The following is a 21954-nucleotide window of genomic DNA, read 5'->3' on the forward strand; positions in this document are numbered from 1 at the left end:
TTACTTAATTAATGAAGTTTGGGGACCTCCAGTACACCCCTATCTAGTGAAGGAAAGGGTGTTTTGATTGTGTTAGTTTTTTTTCTCTACTTATATTCATTAACATTTCATTCATTCTTCATTTATTTTTTGTTACAATATCTTACATTCTCCTGGCTTACTTATCTCCTTATACATGTTACTTTCCTTCCTTCTACTTACCTATGTCACAGTACAGTAAAGTTTTTTTTTGTCTCATCTTTGGTATTTTCCTCCTATCATTTGCTCTATTTATTTACTTTCACATTATTCATTATCTTCAATTATTTTCTAGATTCTTAAGACTTCTACTTTTCCAGTCTTACCTGAACATTTTTAACTTGATTTATTTTTATTTATTACTTCTTATATTACCCTACTGCTGAATTTCAGGAATGTAGGGTGACTCTTTTTGTCGCCCACCGTTGGCGATGTTCCCAGCCTCGATTTTTATCCTTCCTCCATCATCCTGTGCAGGACAGCCGGTGATTAGATAAAAAAATTTCGTTTTTACATAATTAAATAATGATATTTTAGCTATTTACCTATCTATCATATTAATGAAGGTTTTACTTTATGTTATACTATGTTATATACGGCATACTATGCATATATAACTAAATGTCTATCATAATATATATATCCTCACCCGTCAAGTATATGTTAATACATAATTTACGGAACAATCAATGTCTATACTCTCTCTGAGATTTAAAATCACCTGTAATCATGTTTACGGCGTGGTAGAGTGCTTGCGTGTTCGTCATGCTATTTTAAATCTATTATAAAATAAACATAAACACCTTTTCTTTAAAGGCAGTGAACGTGAATTATTGTTAGATGTGTTATTAACATCATATAAATGTAAAATAAAAAATAAAAACAATACGATAATTTACATGTGGGCAACTGTATGTAATATTACAAAACACTAATATGCCTCTAAATTATTTTGTACTATATAAAAATAATTAAAAAGTACGATTAATTTTTTAATGGAACATAATTTCTATATTTATTCTCCCAAATCAATTTCATCCCCTTCAAAGCAATCCCTGTTCGATAAAACGCACTTTTGCCAACGCTTTTTTTGCTCTAAACAGTCGGAATAGTCTTTTTCCGGTATAGCCTTCAAGGCAGTGTTGGTATCTACTTTTATCTCCTCAGTCGTGTTAAAAAAGCGTACCTTCATTAGCTTTTCTGTTTGCTGAATAGCTAGAAGTCGCACGAACCCAAATCAAGCGAATACGGTGGTCGCAGAATGACATTAGTAAAGTTTTCGACACTTTTCGCAATCCAAACTTGACGCGTTTGATATAATTGAAACATTTGACAAAAACATACAAAGCTTATTAAATGTTATAGACAGTTCTAATCGTAGAAAATAATTACCTGCCTTCCTAATGTCCAGTAGTTTTAAATGACAATTTAATCTTACTTTTTAATCACAAAATAAACTTTAAAAAATCGTTAAACAAAAACATGTTAAAAGTCATATAACAGTGTGAATTATTTTATGTTGATAATTAATTAAAAATATATTGCCATACCACTGTGTTTTCTAAGTTTAAAGTGCGTTTGGAACCTTAGTAACTTTAACTTGAATATAAGTGAATTCAATATGTTTCCATTTTCTATTAACTTGAACTCTTCTGGCGTTGATGATGTCACTATAAATTATTCAGTATGAATAAACAAGAATACAGCATAGTTAAATTTGAATTATAAAGTGAATTTATAATTTATTATCGCAAAAATGTATATATTAAACGCTTTATTTTGTTCCAGCACTTAGCCTCTGGATGGTGGGGTGATTACAGCCTCGCCTGTCAGCCTGTGGACTACAGTGATAGCGACAAAGCTAGACGGGTAGGTGACTCCATCTTTTATCATAGATGTATTGTTGAAATAACATTGTAGCATTTCCAACCCATCTTGGGCGCCATTAGGCCTTCACTCCTGAAAGAGCCCGCCCAAGTAACCCAAGAGCACGGGAGGCCCTTTTTAAAGCAATATCACAGAGCTGGATGACCTCTAGATCTTGAGCCATTTAATGTACACTGGGCAACAAGGTTCCAGCGACGTAGAGATTGTCTTTCAAAAAAAATTCTTGATACTAGTTTTAACAATAAATTCCGTATTTTTGGATAAGTATTACACACGTTATTGTACATGACCGTTATGGGTGATACCGGAGAGACTTGAATACCAACTTCTAAGAATAAGAGTCGTTAGTCCACAACATTCTTATAGAAAGTGAAAAAGATAAGATGTATCTCTGAGAAGCAACCATAGAGCTACAAATTACACGAATGGAAATAATTACAATTAAAAAATATATAATCTTAATAAAAAAAATATTGAAGTACTTTAGTTTTAAAGAGCTTGAATATCGCAGGGGGATATAAGTAGAGGAGATATAAATACAGGTGATCCATAATAAAGTTCACTTTTTGAGAATAATACAAAAAATGCATGTTGTGCTATGACAAATATATTTTAGCTAAAGCAGACTCTATTTTAAGATTTTTCCTAAATAAATCACTAGACGTCCAATCTGGACCTGGCGGTTAGTATTTGTCTGGTAAAAAATTCTTATATTACCTCCATGCTACGCGTTAGATATGTAGCAAATGGCTACACTTCTTAGAAACGCTCAAACATATGTCACCTCTCTCTTTCAACTCACCCCTGGAAAGCAATTACTTAAATGACGAAAGTGAAGTTTATTATTGATCAACCTGTATTTTAATCTCAAGTTTTACGAAATTTAAATAATATTTAAACTCTTTAAAACTAAACTGTTTAACTATTCATGTAGATTTTAAAATACAATATTTGTAATAAAACTATTCTGCAATTCTTTTAACTTATAACTAAATAAAGGTTTGTGCGGAGAGAAAAGTTGAAAATGTTGCAAATAAAATTATAAAAACACAATTCTCTTTTCTATACAAACCACAGAGTAGATTAAAAACCTTGTCTCTAGCTGTCATATATTTGACGTCAAGCAAAACAAAAAATCTTTGATAAGCCTTCAAGTTGATAAGGCTGTAGAATATTATGAATATAGTGAAAATAAAGGTTTATGTAATATAATCGCTTCCTCTGTACGTGTTTTTCAGGTTTTTAATCATCGTTTTTCTAGAACATCATTTCATTCAATGCAGTCTAAAGGCTGATAGGTTATAGATATTAAAACTTGAAAGGGTTAAACGCGCAGTTCATTTTCTATCAATTAATGTATATTAGGCCCTAAACTTTTAATAATAATTAAAGTTTTAGGAATAGGTGTCAAAGTTTTGAAGTTGAACTGAGTTATACTTTCAATCCTCTACAGTTCTTACACCTATAATCAATTAACCTGTATAGGACATGGATAATATAAGACATGTATCAAATAATACCGAATAACTCGAAACCCATCAAATGAAGTTAACTTTTAATATAATCATACTGCACAGCGATGTGAAAAACAATATGTAACGGACTACGAAAGGCAAATAGCTTTCTTTAGTATAAATGACAAGAATCCTTGTCAGTTATGTCGCTTGATCATTTTAATATCATTTATGCTTTATCTGGTAAAGAATATATGTATAACTTGTGTTGTTGTGGAGTTTCTTCATGCTACATCTCCACAAATTTAACACCTTGCAAAATTGAGTAGAGTCAAAAATAAAATAAATTTAAATAAAATTGACGATTAATAAGAGTTCTGTTAGAGGTTTCAATTTTAATAAATGATTTTAAACATTTATTTTTATGTTTAAAATATTAGATGAAAAAAAAATTCACAAATAAATATTTGACGCATCTAAACTTTCGTAACTCTGTGTATCGGTCAAGTTCAGTCAATAGCACTTGACGCGCATCGTCGGTGCACTTTCGAATGCCGCTCGTAGTTCGTACGTGGGCCACGGAAGAGAAATGGCACACCATTACAACAACTAGTTTTGACTCGTAAAAAATCACACTTCATTGAATCAACCACACGTATTCACTTATCAATATCATTAGAAAAGAAAGCTTATAAGTGGTGAAATGTAAATACGAATTTTCGAATAAAACAATTCGAAATTTGATTTTTTATGTAACTTTTCACCTATCAATAGATCTAATAACTGAGAATTTATTACGGCTTAATCTTTGTTATGGCATGGCCACATTCAACGAAAACCAGATGACCACGTGATAAAAACTGCCTTAAGCCTCCCAGAATTCCCAAGAGGGAGAGGGCGTCCAAAAGCTTTGTGGTGGTCTAATATCAGAAAGGAACTGGAAACCCTTCAACTTGATGCAGAGACAACCCAGGATAGAGTGGCCTGGCGCAAATTGATTAGGAGACCCGACCCCAAATAAAGGGAAAAGGGAAGGAAGAAGAAGAAGAAGAATCTTTGTTAATAATTTACATTTAAAATTTAAGTAAATAAATATAAACACGTTCCGTACTCGTCAAATAACTTACACGATACATAGCATTGAAAGCTCATAAACAGGAACATGTCATCATTACCAATTCAGCCTCGATGCTAGACATGAACCTCTCCCGGAGGTTTCCAATAGAACTGGATAGAAGCGACGTATATCCAACATCTTTAAGTGACATTAATAAAGTCATAAAACTGTGTTTTAAGATTAAAGTATTAAGTGCCTTTGGGTGTGAGGTTCATAAGTTTTTCAATGGTTACTTTATTACAACTTTGAAAACCCAGTTTAAAGGAATAATAAGAATAACAATGCAATGAGAAGTAACGTTTAATCTAGGTACAAATAGTCCCACTTTTCTTGGCTTAATGCCTACTAATGCATACATTGCATGGGTTTAAACCCAATGAGGATCCCTCGTGCATCTGTGATACTGTGGTGGACCAGACCGTGGCGTAACTAATCACCAGCTGTCCCGTATTTGGTGCATCAAGGGTTTAATGCCATGAAAAGATAGAAGAAAGGAACATCACCTTATTGGTCAATGAAGAGGAAAGCCATCTTTCTGGATTACTGCAGAAAGGTTATAGAAAAGTAATAAAACACAATAATAGTAGAAAAGGAGATAAATTGCAAATTATCACTAAGAAGTTATATGATAAAATATGAAACAGATATAATAAATTAAATAATTGTAAAATGTTAAATAAATATGGTACGGGGAATACCCAATCAACCAATAGTACGTCAATAATTCCTAGTGCTGTCCCGCTCGCACAGTACCTACCACATGTAAACCTTTGCCGGTTCACTCACCTACTAGTTGTACTACGCAAAATGTAGATATCGTGGTAGATAGAGCTGCAAAATTAAGAAGCCGACAAGCTGAAGTAAGACAAGCAAAGAACAAAGAACCATAGAAACATGCCTGAAAAAGAAGAGATCAAGACGTTTGATGAACTTTTGCTCAACGACCTATCTCCTATAATAAAAAATATATATATTTTAAGGTAGCAGTCTAGAAGGAAAGGTGAAAAAAGGGAGACGATGTTTAAAAGGTAAAGGCATGAATAGGAATGAGAAATAATGTAAGGGACAAAAGAAGAATGAGTGAAACATACAAGATGGACTTAAGAAAAATGAGTAAATAAAAAATTATCAATCCAAAATGGTCCCTGTGTACCCCAAACGGAAGAATTGACTATATATAGATCCCCAAAACTGGAAGCACCGAAAATTGTTGAAATTAAATATTGGAGACTGTAAAAAAGACGTATTATATATTAACCCAAAAAGCCTACTAGTTGACCGCAACCTTAAAACAAGTATACAGTAATGAACTTGCGTGGAATCAAGTTCGCGTGACACAGTGAAAGCTGGCTCAAGCCGCGGTCGCTTACGTCACCATCGCACGAGTACCACAAGCAATTGACAGACGAAAGTGAAACTCAATCTGATAGAGACCATTTTATGTTGGCCGTTGTTATATCGATTCAATTACTAAATACCGCATAAGGCCTCGTGTATTTTATTCCATACATGCAACCGGATTACGTACAACCAAAAATTGTTGGCCTAAAGACATTTTAGTGTTATCAAAGTTAACAGACATGTGAGCAATAATAAAATTTATTTTTGCTTGAACCAGACTTACACAGCTATCCGAGTGGCATTTTCAGATTCCGCAGACTTTTTAGCAGGCTAGTTAGAGAAGCTCCCGATGGAACTTTAGATTGAGAGGTCGATAGACTTTTAGGTCACTTCCGTGAATACTCCATGGAGTAACAAGGGTCATGAGTCACCTCAGGAACTCAGTTTTGTTTGTCATCGACAGAACCTGTTTAACAATCCGACATAAAAGCACCCTGGATGGCATACTTCGACTTGGTCAGTTGCTATTGCCTGGTTAGTAACAGTTCTAAAAGCTTCAGTGCTGAGTAAGGAAGTAGCAGGAAAAACTCCAGCAACGCTTTCATCTATTATAATCGGAGGCTGGCGTTCCTTGTGATCGGAACCTTTTTCTGACGGTGCTTGGTTGGTAGTAAAATAGCGTCATTTGAAATAGATTGGCTTAGTTTTTGAAATAACTCTGTCAGACGAAGAAGGGAGACGTAATTTGGGATGTACCAGGAATTTTAACACCACTGGTTCAGACTTGATCTGCTGAGAAGTAACGGTCAATAAATACATTTAAAAAACTTTTAAGTTAAAGTGTTTTTGATACCCATATTTTGGTAGTTGTGGAAAAATATGTACCTAGTCCGCCATATTGGAACGGCGTCCATCTTGAATTTTAAATTTTGACATAATCATCGTGTTTTACTAGTGTAGCCCTTTCATTTGATACCCATATTGAGGGGGTTAAGGAAAAATATATAATCCGCCATTTTGTATCGGCGGCCACCTTAGATTTATAATGTTGTTGATTTTATTATATTGTGTTGTCATCTAAATTAAATGTGTGTACCAAATTTCAGATCAATCTGACAACGGGAAGGTGCTTAAATTTCAATTTCTAATTTTGACACAAATAAACAAATTCCGTACGGGTCGAACTAAATAAAACCGTTTAAAAACCCAAGAGTTGCTCTTTTTAAATGTAATCAACCAAGCAGTTTAAGACGCTCCACACACTCTGAATAACCAAATAGTCTATTACAACGTTCAGTATAATAAGATTTATTACATTGTATACCTTTAATTTTAGATTTAAAACTAAGAAAAGAAGGTCTAAGATATGTTCTGAAACTTTATTGTGTGAGCTTATACCATCCTTGGAAGAATTTGTTAATTTTGAAGACGAAATTTCCTTTCCTGAAACACTGCACATGTACAGAGTGGACGTCATAAAGTTCATTTTTTCTTAATAAACACATCAACCGCAGTGTAAGACTAACAAAACATAGACACTTATCACAGATCAAATGTATTTGTACGTATGTTTATGTGTATATATGTATATATATGCAATGTATTTGTTTTTATGTGCAACCTAATCTGCCCTCTCTTCCATGTCTCGCATCTCCCTTCAAAAGTTGTCTGGTAGAGATCGCCTCGTGCGATAAGACCGCCTGTTGTACCTCTATATAAATTGATACTTTTTTATTATTGTCTGTAGTGTACAATAAAGTGTAAATATATAAATAAAACAAATGTCAGAGTGGTAGTCGTGCGAGAAAGATTTCCAATAGTCATATAAAAGGAGAGTGACAATGAGTTGCAACCGCGAAGTCCACATTTATCGTCTTAAGTTTTTTTATAGGGGTATCTCATTAGTAAAGTCTTCTTTAACTGTTTGAGAATAGTTGTACACTGCTAGATATAGATCTTCTCCATAGATTTCCAAAAGAATCTGCGTCTGGTACCTTAGAAAGGTGTTTCCATCTTAAGGATTGTCGTCCTTTACTGCGCCTGCCGTGTTGTAAACATTGAAAAATTTTTGTTATATTAATTTGTTTTTATCCTCAGATGCTCCACCTATGCTGGGTGTATTACTTCTCCAAGCTGTCAGAATTCGCTGATACGATATTCTTCGTATTGAGGAAGAAGAAAAGTCAGATCACCTGGTTGCATCTGTACCACCATGCACTGACGCCATTCGAAGCGTGGTTACTTGTCAAGTTCATTGCTGGTAAGTTCACCGTATACCCTTATAGATCAGTGCTTCTCAGCATGAAACCCACGCCACACATGGGAGGGGGGAAATAAGTTGTTATCGGGGGTAATAAGAATTTTTCTTTTGATTTTTCTTTAATATAAAAATTATGTATATAACATCAAGGGGCGTAACAATTTGAGAAAGGCTTAAGTGGTGCTTTGCGAAAAAAAAAAAGATTACGAACCCCTGAGATCTTACAGATCACATATATTTCTTGAAGCTTCGACAGTCAAATATATTTCTCTCTTTCCGATGCTTACTTATATTAGGGGAACCGGAAAATAATGCCGTTTTCGCGCATGTCGATATTCGATTTTCATTTGGTAGCTCATCACCTACTTGGAACACGTATACTAGATGGCAAAAGGTTGTTGATAACGAAAGTGAATATATTGTTGATTAGAAATAAAAACATGTTAAAAATGTAGTCGTGTGAATTTAACAATTTTATATATAGTCCTCGCATATTTTAGTTGGAATCCGCAACTTTTTGCAAGTAAAAGTCAAAAATAAATATGTATTTTTTTGTCACATAACACGATGATAAAAAACAAACCTAGAATCGTTACAAATATTATGAAGTAAAATTGAAAGTTATATCTCTTACTTGAAAGCTTGCCGTTGAATTGAAAGTCAAATAAACGTTCCATTTTCAAAATTTATTATCACAAAAATATATTTACACTAGTAGGTTTTTTTTCTGGTTTTAAAACTCTTCAGATAATAATTTTGAGGCCTATGATATCACAGTCTCATATACCCTATTCAATATATATTTAATCACAAATTTTTTAACATAAACTAAAGTTAAACAAAAAATAACTTTTCCCAGAGACATCAATAATTATAAATAGTCGATCATAGATGTCCCAATGGATATAAATATCGATTTCCAAATGTAGTTGCGACAGTTCAATGACGCCATCGTTTGCTTAATCACCGAGTAGGTTTCGACGCCCTTTTACCTTTAATATTTCCGATTAAAATATCCCCAATTCTTAAAAAAAAACAAGGTGAAAGTTTCCACTGACATTAACTGTCACAAGTTAAAAGGTATTGTCACTCATTTCAAAAGACATAATTATATAGGTATGTGTACATATATATAAGTGTATATAAATATATATATATATATATATAGTATGGAGTCAGAAACGAGGAGATTCGTAAAAAAATCAAAGTAACCGGTAAAAAGAACATTATGAACAGGTGTCTGGAGGTTCTAGATTTTAGTCCACCGACCACCAAGCGCACCGTAGAATATCCAACCTTAACATAGCAGATGAATACGAAGCATGGGGAATTCTCAGTGTCTCTCATGTAACTGTGATCCAGGGGTGGACAAAACCATGGTGCGCCTGGTGACTGTCCCGTATTTAAAGGACTTTTGTCTGTCAGTAGAGCTAGGAAGGCGTAATGAGATGAAGAACATAGGCTCCCTGGTGGGTGACGGGAGTCACGGTTCACTGCACACAGTCTATAAAAATAGGACTTAAATTGAAATGACGAATTAATTATAAAATAAGAAATACACTGTTATACCTTGGGAATGATGATGAGCGATGAAAGGCGATGTATGGAAAGTATGTTAAGAATTTAATGGAATCAGGCGTTACCTTGCGGAAGTCCATCCTAAGTAAGAAAAGGACCAATATTTAGTCACTTCCGCACATGCAGTGTTAGTCGTGCAACAAAGTGCACCGCCCAAACACAGATACAGAAACTCTGCGTTTGGCACTAATCGGTGCAACATAACTCCTGAAGATGCCCCGTGGAGGGGTGAAACACGTGTTGAGTGATTTAACGGTGGCAGTTGTGTAAATCGCATTGTTTGCCGCATACGCATTTATCAGCGGGCTGGCGGACGGTGCACTTTGTTGCACGACTACCATTGCATGTGCGGAAGTGGCTAAATATTGGTCTTTTTCTTAATAAGAATGTTAAAAATAAAAGGTATTCTTAGAAAAGACATAAGAATAATAAAAGAGCTTAAACAGTATAAAAGAAGAATGTCAAATTAAAAATAAAACTAAAAAATCATGTAAAACGAAAGAAAGGTCTAAACCATGAGGTAGATGCAACCTTCTACCTTCATTATTTGAAATCCTAGGCATGTGTCTATCTCTGGACACTTTTCATATATACTGTTTACTTAAATTACGGTTATTTTTGATACTTATTAATTATTATTAATTCATGTTATTTTTAAGTGTCAGTTGTATTACAGCAGTGGTAGCACAGCGGTAGAGAACTGAAACTTGCGATCGTAGGTTCCGGATTCGTTTTCCGGAATTCAATATTATATGATTCACACTTTGTGCTTTAATTGTATGAGATCGCCACTGCCCACAGACATTAATAGAGAATGGGTAACAGCATCTTCTGCGTACCACACTGCGATCGCCAAACCATATGCCAGGCGTAGTGATTATGATTTATCCCCCCCATAGGTATCTTCGAGGATAGCCTATGCTTTCCAGAGGGCGTCTATAGAAAAGAGAAAAGGCAAATTAGTTCGGATTTAATTTTTATATTATTATTTATAATTTTATTAAATCTATTTATTTTCATCGTTACATATATCGTATTTCAAATCGTTTTTATTTTATATACAGTTCTTACGATTACTATACTCCGAACAATTCATTCTTATATAGCTAACCTAATATTGATCTTATTTCTAGGTGGTCACGGTACATTCTCCAACATCGTGAATAACTTGGTACATGTGATAATGTATAGCTACTACATGATGGCAGCGATGGGTCCTCAGTACCAGAAGTATCTGTGGTGGAAGAAGCACCTTACAACCTTGCAGCTGGTGAGTCCATTATATTTACAATCCATTTTGATGGAATCTTCTAGAAAGATATCCAGGCCTTTAGGGGACAACAATGTTACTTACATTTTTTGCTCATATTTTTGAATGTAACTGTGTTGACTAAGTCTTTTAAATGTAATTACATTATGTGCAGCCACTTTCCCATCCGTACTCCTTATTGACATCCTAAAGTTGTGCGCTAGTACCTGTGCAGCGGTTGCCGTATTCACATCGATGAATCTTGCGATCGCGTCTTGAGTCTCGTCTGTGTGATACACGCACAAGTTCGTGTGACGTGATATTGCTACCACAGCGTGATGGACACTGGTATACAGCCCAAGGGTGTCTGTTGTTCGACGAACGACGATGACCTCGCTCTTTAGCTCCTGAGTATCGTGGATGGTAGCCTTGGCTAGTGAAAACTTATTTATCTTGGTTATGAGCTAGATACAGGCTGTTTCTCTACCGTAAAGTTATATGAAATTCATATCCCTTTCAACTTTCTCGGTTATTGTGCCTCGGAACATTATCTGAACTCGTTAAGCCAGTTGTAAGTAGTAAAACAAGTCTATCTCGCTTCAGTATCAAAAACTAATCCAAAGTCTATTTTCTTACTAAAACCGATAGAAAATCGTAAGTGTCAGTGTCAATGGCGTTAATATTAAAAGTTTAAAATTCCAAATTGGCAAAATGAACCAGAATGACGTATGCCATTTTTAAACTGGCCAGCTTCATTATTGGCAAAAAAAATCTTTAATTCATTTCATCGTACATCACCGAAGATATCGCTACTACTCGCGTCGGCTCCAAGTCTTCGTTAACAAGTGTCTTCAACGTATTCTCGGTATATCCTGGCCTGAGAAATAAATAAATTATCGTACCAGTGATCATCCGTTATTGAAGTTGAGTTGATTCAACAACCTGTTCGAATTATATATGCCACAGACCTGAAAAAAGCCTTCAAAACAAACTCAGCCGGACTATATTTCTTCGTGTAAAAGTATTTCAGCAAAAATGTATAAAAAAGGATTTTAAAATAACTTAAATTCAAGTAAATATCATATATTTATTTATAATACAGTTAATAAAACCACTCGTATCTCGTAAGACACAGTAACACGGTTTTGAAATAACTACTGACTTCAAATGTATATACATACGTTAACGGCACGATTGAAGCTTAGAGCAGCCGTGACAGGATAGTAGCTTGCGTAAATTTCTCGGATACAAATGCACCGCTTAGAGTATCCGGCGTTAACTATTGCAGATCGGCTTTTAGAAAGAGACAATCGGCTACTTTTGGTATCGTAGAGCACTATCTCTGTCCCACACTAACTATGTGACGTTTTGTCAGTGGTTGTATTTAGCGCGATTTATCGCCGGGTATTGTAAATAGATTATAACTACATTTGAACGAAAACATTCAGTTCAGGACTTTTGTTATGGAGATACATGATGATTAGCAGATATATTAGCTTTAAAATGGTGAACATTTAGTTCTTCTTTTCAGCCGATGGACGCCTACATCATGGCAAACATTGTTGAGATCTATCAACAATGTTCCCCACGATGGCTGATCCTGCGCTGCTTGCATCCAGCGACTTCCCGCAACCTTAACTATGTCGTTGATCCCACTAGTGGGGGGCATACTCACCACGTCCACCGGCTAGTGTTCGCTACTCGAGATACTTTCGTTTATATATGTATTCATTTCCTCTCAAATAAAATATGGTACACCTTATTCTAAAATTAATAATTTCAAAAATAATTATTAACGTAATGTTACTGTAATAAGAAATAAAACATATTAAAATTAAGCAACAAAAGACTAATATATAGCTACTTTCGCTACGTAGCAGTAGTCGTGCAATGAAGTGCACCGCCCGCCAGCCCGCTGTTAAGTGCGTTTTTTATGTACAAACGCGCCTGTTCAGCTACGCATGCTAATCTTAAATATCTAATAGATTGAGGCGTTACTTTGGAGAAGTCCATCCTAAGTAAGAAAAGGACTAAAATATAGCTACTTCCGCTATGTAGCAGTAGTCGTGCAATGAAGTGCACCGTCCCGCCAGCCAGCCGCCAGCATTTATGTCAGGATGAACTTCCGCAATGTAACGCCTGAATCTATTAGATATTAAAATTAAATATTGTTTAAAATCTCTCCAAAGTACTTTGTACTGCCAGAAGTTAATGTATTATCGTATTCCGATAGAGTTTCAGATTAAACACTCTTCACCTTATGGATCACTCTGAAACTCTATTAATATTTTAAAGCTTTTAAGACCATTGGCCAGTTACATTTGATAGACGTCATATCATTTAGAAGGCTGTTGGAGGTTCTGTAGGTGAGATCTCGGACCGGCAACGTTCTATTTTCCACATTGTTCACCCAAAAGCTGGTCAAACAGCCTTGTTAAGGATGACAACTTTGAAATAAAAATCAACCTTGAATGCCTATGAACAGTGGTAGATGTCATTAGTAACCTAATAAAATCAATGATTCATTAACATTTTTTTAAATCCAGATAATTCAAGAAAATATTCTACGCTTTAGAAAATGCCGGTATTTAACCTTCCGTTATAACTTCACATCCGGTCGGATATAATCGATTTGTATAACGATTGTAATTAATGAACATATTCGTCTGTTCCATATTTAAATAATTTTGAAAGATCTTTATCGTGTGTCGATTCTTCTCTATTAATGTGTTAATTTTTCTGGCTTTGTTAGCCAGTCTTGCTTATATAGCCTCTTCGGACTCAGGGGACAATAGATAAAAAATATATATAAGTCAGATGAGATGCATGAAGTTATTAATTAAATAAATGATATCTACTCCGTTAGTAAAGGTTACATTCTTTTTCTCGGAGATCTTTAGCTAAAAAGATATAATAGTTGAAAGACAATCGGTTCGTGTCGCCAATGACGCGTCCGTTCATGTGTCGATTCAACCTCGCAATGCCTCTTATAGCGCGAGACAACTACTAGCGCCATCTATCGGCGCCATCCGAAAGTACAAAGTTTCGACATATGTATGAATCGCTTGTTTGTTGAAAGTGATTGTTGAGAGTAGACAATTGTTTGTTTGTCTTTTTAGGATTTCAGTGACGAAGAATCAACGGCACAGACAAATAGTAGCTTGTACCACTGACTCGAATACAAAATTCGTCGAAACAAAGGATATTAAGGTCAACAAAATAATGTCAGCTTTACCGAATTCATTCATCTTGGACTTAAAAAAAATGTTTCATGTCAACGAAAGCAATAGCTATTATAAAATCACTCTACTGTCAAATATTGTTCGCTTCTCCCATTTCACAAGCGTTTCCTAATACACAATAGTGGCCTTTAATAAAAGTATTAAATTATTCGTTAGCACGAAACACTATATTGCGATACATATAACATTGAAGTAATAAAAAGATCTAATAACAAATCGGCGCTAACCGGAGCGTCGATGGAAGCGGTGCGTGAGACGATGCTCGTTTCGCCACAATTGTATCCTTTCTCCGTCCGTTCGCTTGGTACGGCATTCCGTTACCGTTCTAAAACTGTGGAACAAGTGAATACGGGCATTATAATTTTGCAAGACTCGATGCATTTGCAACGATCACCGGAAATTATTTCCTTACGCGTCAACCGACAAACCATTCGTATTACTTCATAACGCAGACTTACAAGTTTAGTCGATAATTTGCTTTAAGTGAAAACAGGAAAACTGAAGTTCCAATTAGTAGGCTTCATAGTTCTACAATAGAATCCATGTACCATAAGACTGATCATTGCAAAGGTTAGTAAGACAGGATACTTCCAAACTGTCTTTTTAGAAATCCACGTGGGAGTGTTATTTGACCTATAGCTGAAATGACGATAATAAATTAAAAGGTTGTATGTAATAATGGAGGGAGGATGGGGAGGGCAACCCCGTGGAGGGGTGAAACATATGTAGAGTAGATTAACGGTGGTAGTTGTTTCGCATAGTTTACCGCACGCGCATTTATCAGCGGGCTGGCGGGCGGTGCACTTTATTGCACGACTACTGCTGCATAGCGGAAGTAACTATATATCAGTCCCTTTGTTAGTTAGGATGAACTTCCGCGAGGTAACGCCTGAATCTATTAGATATTGTATGTAATCGTTATTCGTAACGAAGCTTCACAAAGTCTATTGCGTGTATACATGATACGAACATGACAAAAGTCACTTGAGAACATTGGCAATATAAAACTGGACCCTTGACGTGTGCGGTGAATATGGAAGTACAAGTTGACACAATAAAGGACCCTTTATTGATAATAATAAAAATAAATGAATGATGATGAAAGATGATGAAGAAGATTTGCTTAACCAGCTCACTTCCTTTTACCTTAAATCTAGATTTATTTTCTTACGTGTCTCGCATGATAAGTTGCTTAGATCATCAGAGAACTTGAAATCGACAATGTCTACTCATTCTACTCAGTTTATGGAGAAATCTTTAACTGTTGTCGCTGTCAGGTTGTGGAATGAGCTACCAGAACCAATAAGATACGTTCAATCGCTGTCAGCATTTAAAAAGTGGTAAAAGAGCACATCCTTGGCTTCTAAAACAGAATATTGTGTAGCATTTCTTATTTGTTCATATTTATGTAATATCTTTTCCACGTAAATATATATACATATATATATACGAGTATATATGTATTTTATTTCATGTATTTGTATGTAGGTACTAACTAAACTGCCCTTTCTTTCGTGTCTCTCATATCCATTAAAAGGTTGTCTGAGATAGATCGTATCCAAGCGATAAGACCGCCTATTATACCTATATAAATAGTCTTTTATATATTGTCTATGGTATACAATATAGTGTAAATAAATAAAAATGGTTCTGGAAGTACAAAATCAGAATCAATTTCTATAAATAATTTAAAAGTTGTAAGTAAAAATGTCATAGAAGGAGATACACTGAGTGTTGGCAACAACGTTTCGCAAGAACAGACAAGAAGTGGTCAGCCAAAGTAAACTAAATTAAAACTGAATAAGCCAAAACAGGTCTATGCGGTGAGAGGTGGTGGCCGAATAACTGTCAATCGGTTAAACATTTCGTATTGCATTACTCTCGAAGCTGCCATTAATGCGCTTGACATTATGACATCTCACTTGCAACACCTCGGTAATTGACATAAATTTAAAAAAATCCAACCTTTAAATTGGTGTGAAATTTTTAAATTACTTATTCTATCACGTCATTTTTTATACAGGGATGTTTACTAATAGATATAAAATCTTTAGAGTTAACCCTTTCCACTCCAAGGCTGTTATATAGCATCGATAAAATTTAATTGAATTATAGTATCTTGCGTTTTAAAATTTTCCGCAAAAAGAAGTATTACACCATGTCGAGTATCACTCGACAGTGGAGCTTGTGGAACAAAATCAGTGTCGAGTGACACTCGACATTGGAGTGGAAAGGGTTAATGTTTAGCTTATTTCTGTCTCCTACCACACTGAACGCTTCCGAATTTTCTTTTCGCTATTTTACCCTTGCGATTCAAAAATGTTACGTAGTTTTTTTATATTTTTTTACCTACTCTTTCGAACGACTTCGTAATGACGTTGATTTATGAAAAACCATGTAGGGATTTAACACATTTATTGATAAATGATTTATGTATTCCACTTACAATTTAATTTTGTTACAGATACAATTCTTCATGGTGCTGTTCCATTCGATAAGCGCGTTGATATACGACTGCGGATATCCGAAGTAAGTTATTAACTTAAAATAGCTTTGTAAAAATTACAAAAATTACCTTTATAATTTACCAAACTATTGTCTAATTATTTCAAACAGTGATTCTAGTGACTTAGATCACTAGCCTCGAATTCCATTACTCGAAGATACTTAACCATACTTAACGTTTACCGCAGTTAACAAAGATTTATGAAAATATCCTAAACTGCTGTCGGAAATAAAAGTGGCGCAAAAGTAATGTCATAATGTAAATGTAACTTAATTTTTACAAATGGCACCAAACGTCACTGCAATTTCAAATTTATGATGTAAAATGTATAGAGAATTAGTAACCAATAAGCAATAGAGTAGATTTATGTATCTATAAAAATATTAAGTGACATTCACGTTATGACATTACTTTTAGTGTCAATGTAAGCCGGAAAATAACCAGGCATTACGATTTCAACCCTAAGAATTCCACTGTAGCACATAGGCTTTCCATATAATTTACAATATCACCAGCTGCAAATGTCCTGTATTAAGCATCTTCCGATGATCTTGACGAAGTCTTTTGTCCACCTGTGTATATGGTCTCCGGTGCCTAAAACTTCCTGCAGCTATTTGTACAAATCGATATGGGGCCTAATTACCGTCACTTTTACTTGTCAATACTAGGCTATATCTTGGATATAACTTAATAATTGAACATGTAATTAATAATAATTAATAGTTTAATTAATAATATATTTAAATGTGTTTCAGATTAATTGCATCGGGTTTAATCCTGCATTCTACAATCTTCATCGTCCTGTTCACAAATTTCTACACCCACGCTTACAAGAAGGATCAAAAGAAGCCTTTAGCCGTGAATAATAACAACAAAGGTGAAGGTTCAGTAGAAACAAACCTGAACGGTCATATCAAAGTCAACGGACATTCGTGTGGTAACGGTGTTATAGCTGGTCACTCGAATGGTCACATACACAACGGTAACCCGATGGTCAATGGGTTAAATAAAACCAGCTTACAAGAGCCAAGCGAATATGGATACGAAGAGACGAATGGAATTATTGTCGGTGCGGACAAAGAAAAGATCCAATAGCCAAACTGTAGAAATGAAACAAAAAATCGATCTATTGAGTCATTGTTACACAACATCTGAAAGACCTGGTTCGATGTTTGATCGTTTTGTATTGTTTGGGCCAGATATTAGAGGCTGAAGTTTTACAGTAAGTTCATTGTAGTATATAAAATAAAGGTTGTACAAAATCATATGTAATTAAGTGAATATAATATTTTTTACATGTTGATTTTGGTTCAGCATATGTTAAATATTTTCGAAATTTATATATATTAAAGTAAGCGGTTAGGTGTACATGTGTAAACCTAAACAACTATTGATATTTTGCAAGAAATATACTGAACTAAATAAATTTTAGAAGGGACGGCCACATAAAGAATTCTTAATTAAGATGCGTTACGAGGTCTAAAAGACCCCTCGACTTTTTTTATTACGGCGAACAAAATCCAAATAGCAATCACCTAATTTTTAGGAAATGTTCACGCAGCGAATGTGTTAAACAAAATCATTTAAATTTAGTGAATTTTATAACAATTCAGCAAATGATTTATTTCATTAATAAACGTACGTACTGTACCCGGCGATAAATATTGCACATCGATTTTTGAAAAGGGTCAATCGGCTAATTTCGGCTTCGTAGAGCGTTATCTCTGTCGTACGACTTATAAAACGTAACATAGGTAGTGCGGGTACTGTATATATTATATACATCAATAAAATATAAACTAATATACAAAATGAATAATACATATATGATAAAATACATCACTTCCTTGAACTTAAGGTTCCTGATGAAAAATACATTTAAACATTATTTTTAAAAATCACAACAAAAATACGGTGAATGTATTGTCTTTATTATAAATGATACATAAGGGCCATGCTTATCTTAACATCACGTTTTCATTGCTGGCTGCACAAGTCGCTTTCGAACACACTCTACTGAACGTGGCAATGAAAGCTTAACTTTTAAAATTCTATCTACTACGCGGAATTTAGTTTTACACGGTCTGGCAATCGGGAACAGTCGCTTTTTATTGACTTCAGTGCCATCTAACCGCGATACAATGTAACTTATGCGTTATTTTTAGCAATAGATGGCGCTGTTTAATATGAAACATTAAGTGTGTTTTATCATTCAATAATTCAACTTATTTTCAACTTTGAATTAAGTATAATGACACTTGTATAGGTCAAGGATAAAATGCCAGAAGCGCCTAATCTGAACTCAGCGGAATATTGTTTGTTGATACTATTACTAGTAGAAAATAACTAATAAAATGCATTATTCTAAATCCTTCCAAACAGTTTACTTTTATAAATGCCTTGCAAAAATATTTTAGGTATATTTTTATACACATGATTACACAAACATTTAAAAAATTCCTAACAAAACAATTATTATTTAGTAACATATTTAATATCTGTTAAATAGATAAAAATGTATATATTTAATTCTCTTAATAGAAGTAAATCTTTGGTGCTTTAAATACGTTTATAGTTCTGCATTTGCGTGTTTATTCATTATGGCCGTTTCTTCGACATAATCTGTGGTACCTGATTATGTATTAACAAGACAGCTGTCACTTGTAAATATATAATTTATCATGTACTTGCATACACTTACTTTTATATATGTAAAGGTTATACTTATATAACTTAGTGCGAAAGTTGCATAATCATTTCGTTAACTTTAGCTACCTCAAGTTTCCGGCCTTCGCTTTAGACCTAATCCGTCCAATAAGCTTTACTTAGTGTTAATTAGATATTAATATCTTTCGGGTTTACAACGAAGAAGAAAAACAAATGATTCACGGATTTACAGTTAAATAAGTTCAAAAATAGATCAGAAAACTATCCAAATGTAAGTCAATTAAACAGCTTTTGATTGATATAAACACAAAATTTTTAAAGATACATGTATTTCGGTTTATAAGACGCACTTTAACAGGAACTGTTTAATCAAATTTTAAGATAAGTTGTTATAAGCGACATCTAGAAATCTTTAAGGAAAAATATTTACTGTACAATGACAACTGTCAAACTATGTTCCTCATATTCAACTAAAGATGGCGTTATTTCATCTAGTTGTTTAATGTCGAACAAAAGAGATACTGTATAATATTATACTATATTCGCAGAATAGTTGTTGTAGTGTTTTTTCAACCGTAATTTTATACGCGAAAGAGACAAATGATTGAATTAATTCATTTTTTAATTGGCTATTTTAGCACACAATTATATTTTTCAAAAATGCTAAAAAAAATCCATGATGCCTGGCTTTTCCGAGTACGCTAGGTACTTCATCGATCTCCGAGAATACACTAAATAAAAGACACGAATCAATGCAAAAATATGCCATTTCTTATCAGGAGATCAAAATATGATAAAAAACGTTTGTCAGGCGCTTTAGGCGATGACATCCGTACACGAATTGCATTTGATCTTACGCAGCGACTTTTCGAGTTTACTAATACTAGTAAATTGAATCGCCGCGCTGAATTTGCTTTACACCAACCTATAATTTTCATTTGTTAGCTCGTGTCCGGGGAATTGCTGTGTTACGACTGAATAAACCTCCAATGAAAATGAGCCTTTATGAAACTTAAATTTTGTTACATTGTAAATATTAATGTTCTATAATTAAATTTATAACTTAATCCTGTAACAGTAGATATTAAATTAGTGATGTATCTCGAGGTTGTGTATTTTAGCTCACAGTGGGTGAGCACTCTAGATATACTAACTTAGTCGCAAATGTATAGAGTATACCAGTCAGTTTTAATGTATATTTTGTATAAATATATATAATGTATATTTGTATACAAGCTATAGATTGTAAAAATAAATTTAATGAATATAATATAATAACTTTAGAAGAAACATTTATTACAAGTTTTATACGTATAATAAAATGGTATCAAATTTATTTTGTTTTAATTTACCAATCATCATATTTGTCGAAGAACTGTAACAAAACACGAGTTACAGAACCCTCTAAACAATAAACACGGAACCCTAGAATCTAGAAGTGTGCGGCACTCGCGTGACCTTGAAGTTATTAATAAATTTTTGGATGAGGTTCTCGAAAATTCTAACCGAATACTATCTCGAACTTACTAGAACCTTATCCGTAGTATAAATAAGTGTACTCCACATGCAGTTCAGTGTTGTTGTTCGAGTTATAAGATTATGATCTGAGATCTGTGATACAAAGTGACTATTTAGCAAGTTATTTGGATAGTGATTTCTTGAGCGATTTGGACTAAGCGAAAGTATACTTTGCGTTAAGGTAGGGTGACCATCTGATTTGTAAATAAAAGAGTTTTAAAAGAAAAAAAAACGAGGCAGAACACATGATGACTGTGAAAACTGAACTTTTGACAGTTTACTATAAACTTCACGCGTTCTGCGAATTGAACGCTAAGTTCACTATTCCTAAACCGGATTGCTACGAACGGCATGAAAAAGCATGGAAATAAATTATAAAAAAATGCATACATTTATTAATAAACAACATAGCGTTTGGTCGTTAAAGTAGTAGAGTCGATCTCTGAACTCTACCGTGAACATCATACAAGGACGAAACTTTAAGAGTTCTTACCTGATCCATCGATAGCAAAACTGAAAGACCTCAAACCCGAGCAACCTGTCAACAATAGTATAAACTCAAATTTGTAAATACGTTGCCCATGTTATGCTAATGAAAGATTTATGTAATTTTTGTGTCTTTAAATAGATGGTGGGAAATTGAGAGGAAAAAGTGGCGGGAAAATGTGAAAGGAGCCATGCAACACCAACATGAAAACTGATCTGCCCAGAGTACACAACCATCAAAAAATAGGGCTTGATTAATAATAGTGACATCTATCGATTACTTTTAGTACTTCTTTGAAATACCAAAATGACACAAGCAGAGTTTCATGTAAAATAAAATACGCTAGATGTCGCTTCTTTGCAAAATTGCAATAACTAATCGAAGTACACATATAATTTTACACTTTTTAACTTTTCTAAGCTTATTACCTTAGAAAGGAGCTTGTAAGGTAACAACGTGATCCGAAAAAGTCTTTGGAGTTCTTATGACATCATTTTAATGAAATGATATGTAAATCGACATTTAAATTATTTGAAATCCTAAATTACTATCATATTTATTTTATAATATAATAGTCAGTGAAAATATGTTATTTACGTCAATCTGAAATGCTTCTAAAAACTACAAAAG

General features: G+C 34.1%; 1 protein-coding gene across 1 annotated transcript in view; it reads left to right on the forward strand.

Annotated features, from left to right (window-relative positions):
• The window catches only part of LOC137931131 (very long chain fatty acid elongase 7-like), a 38832-nt gene extending 21085 nt beyond the window's left edge, over positions 1-17747 (forward strand). Inside the window, exons 3-7 of the mRNA XM_068774530.1 lie at positions 1807-1887; positions 7915-8077; positions 10789-10925; positions 16611-16675; positions 17408-17747. Of these exons, the coding sequence (XP_068630631.1) occupies positions 1807-1887; positions 7915-8077; positions 10789-10925; positions 16611-16675; positions 17408-17747 (786 nt within the window). The remainder of the gene's footprint in view (positions 1-1806; positions 1888-7914; positions 8078-10788; positions 10926-16610; positions 16676-17407) is intronic.
• The last annotated feature ends 4207 nt before the right edge of the window (positions 17748-21954 follow it).

This window comes from Battus philenor, unplaced genomic scaffold (genome assembly GCF_028537555.1).
Source record: "Battus philenor isolate CCGP_79_NKW_IND1 unplaced genomic scaffold, ilBatPhil1.0.hap1 SCAF_7, whole genome shotgun sequence".
Lineage (NCBI taxonomy): Eukaryota > Metazoa > Arthropoda > Insecta > Lepidoptera > Papilionidae > Battus > Battus philenor.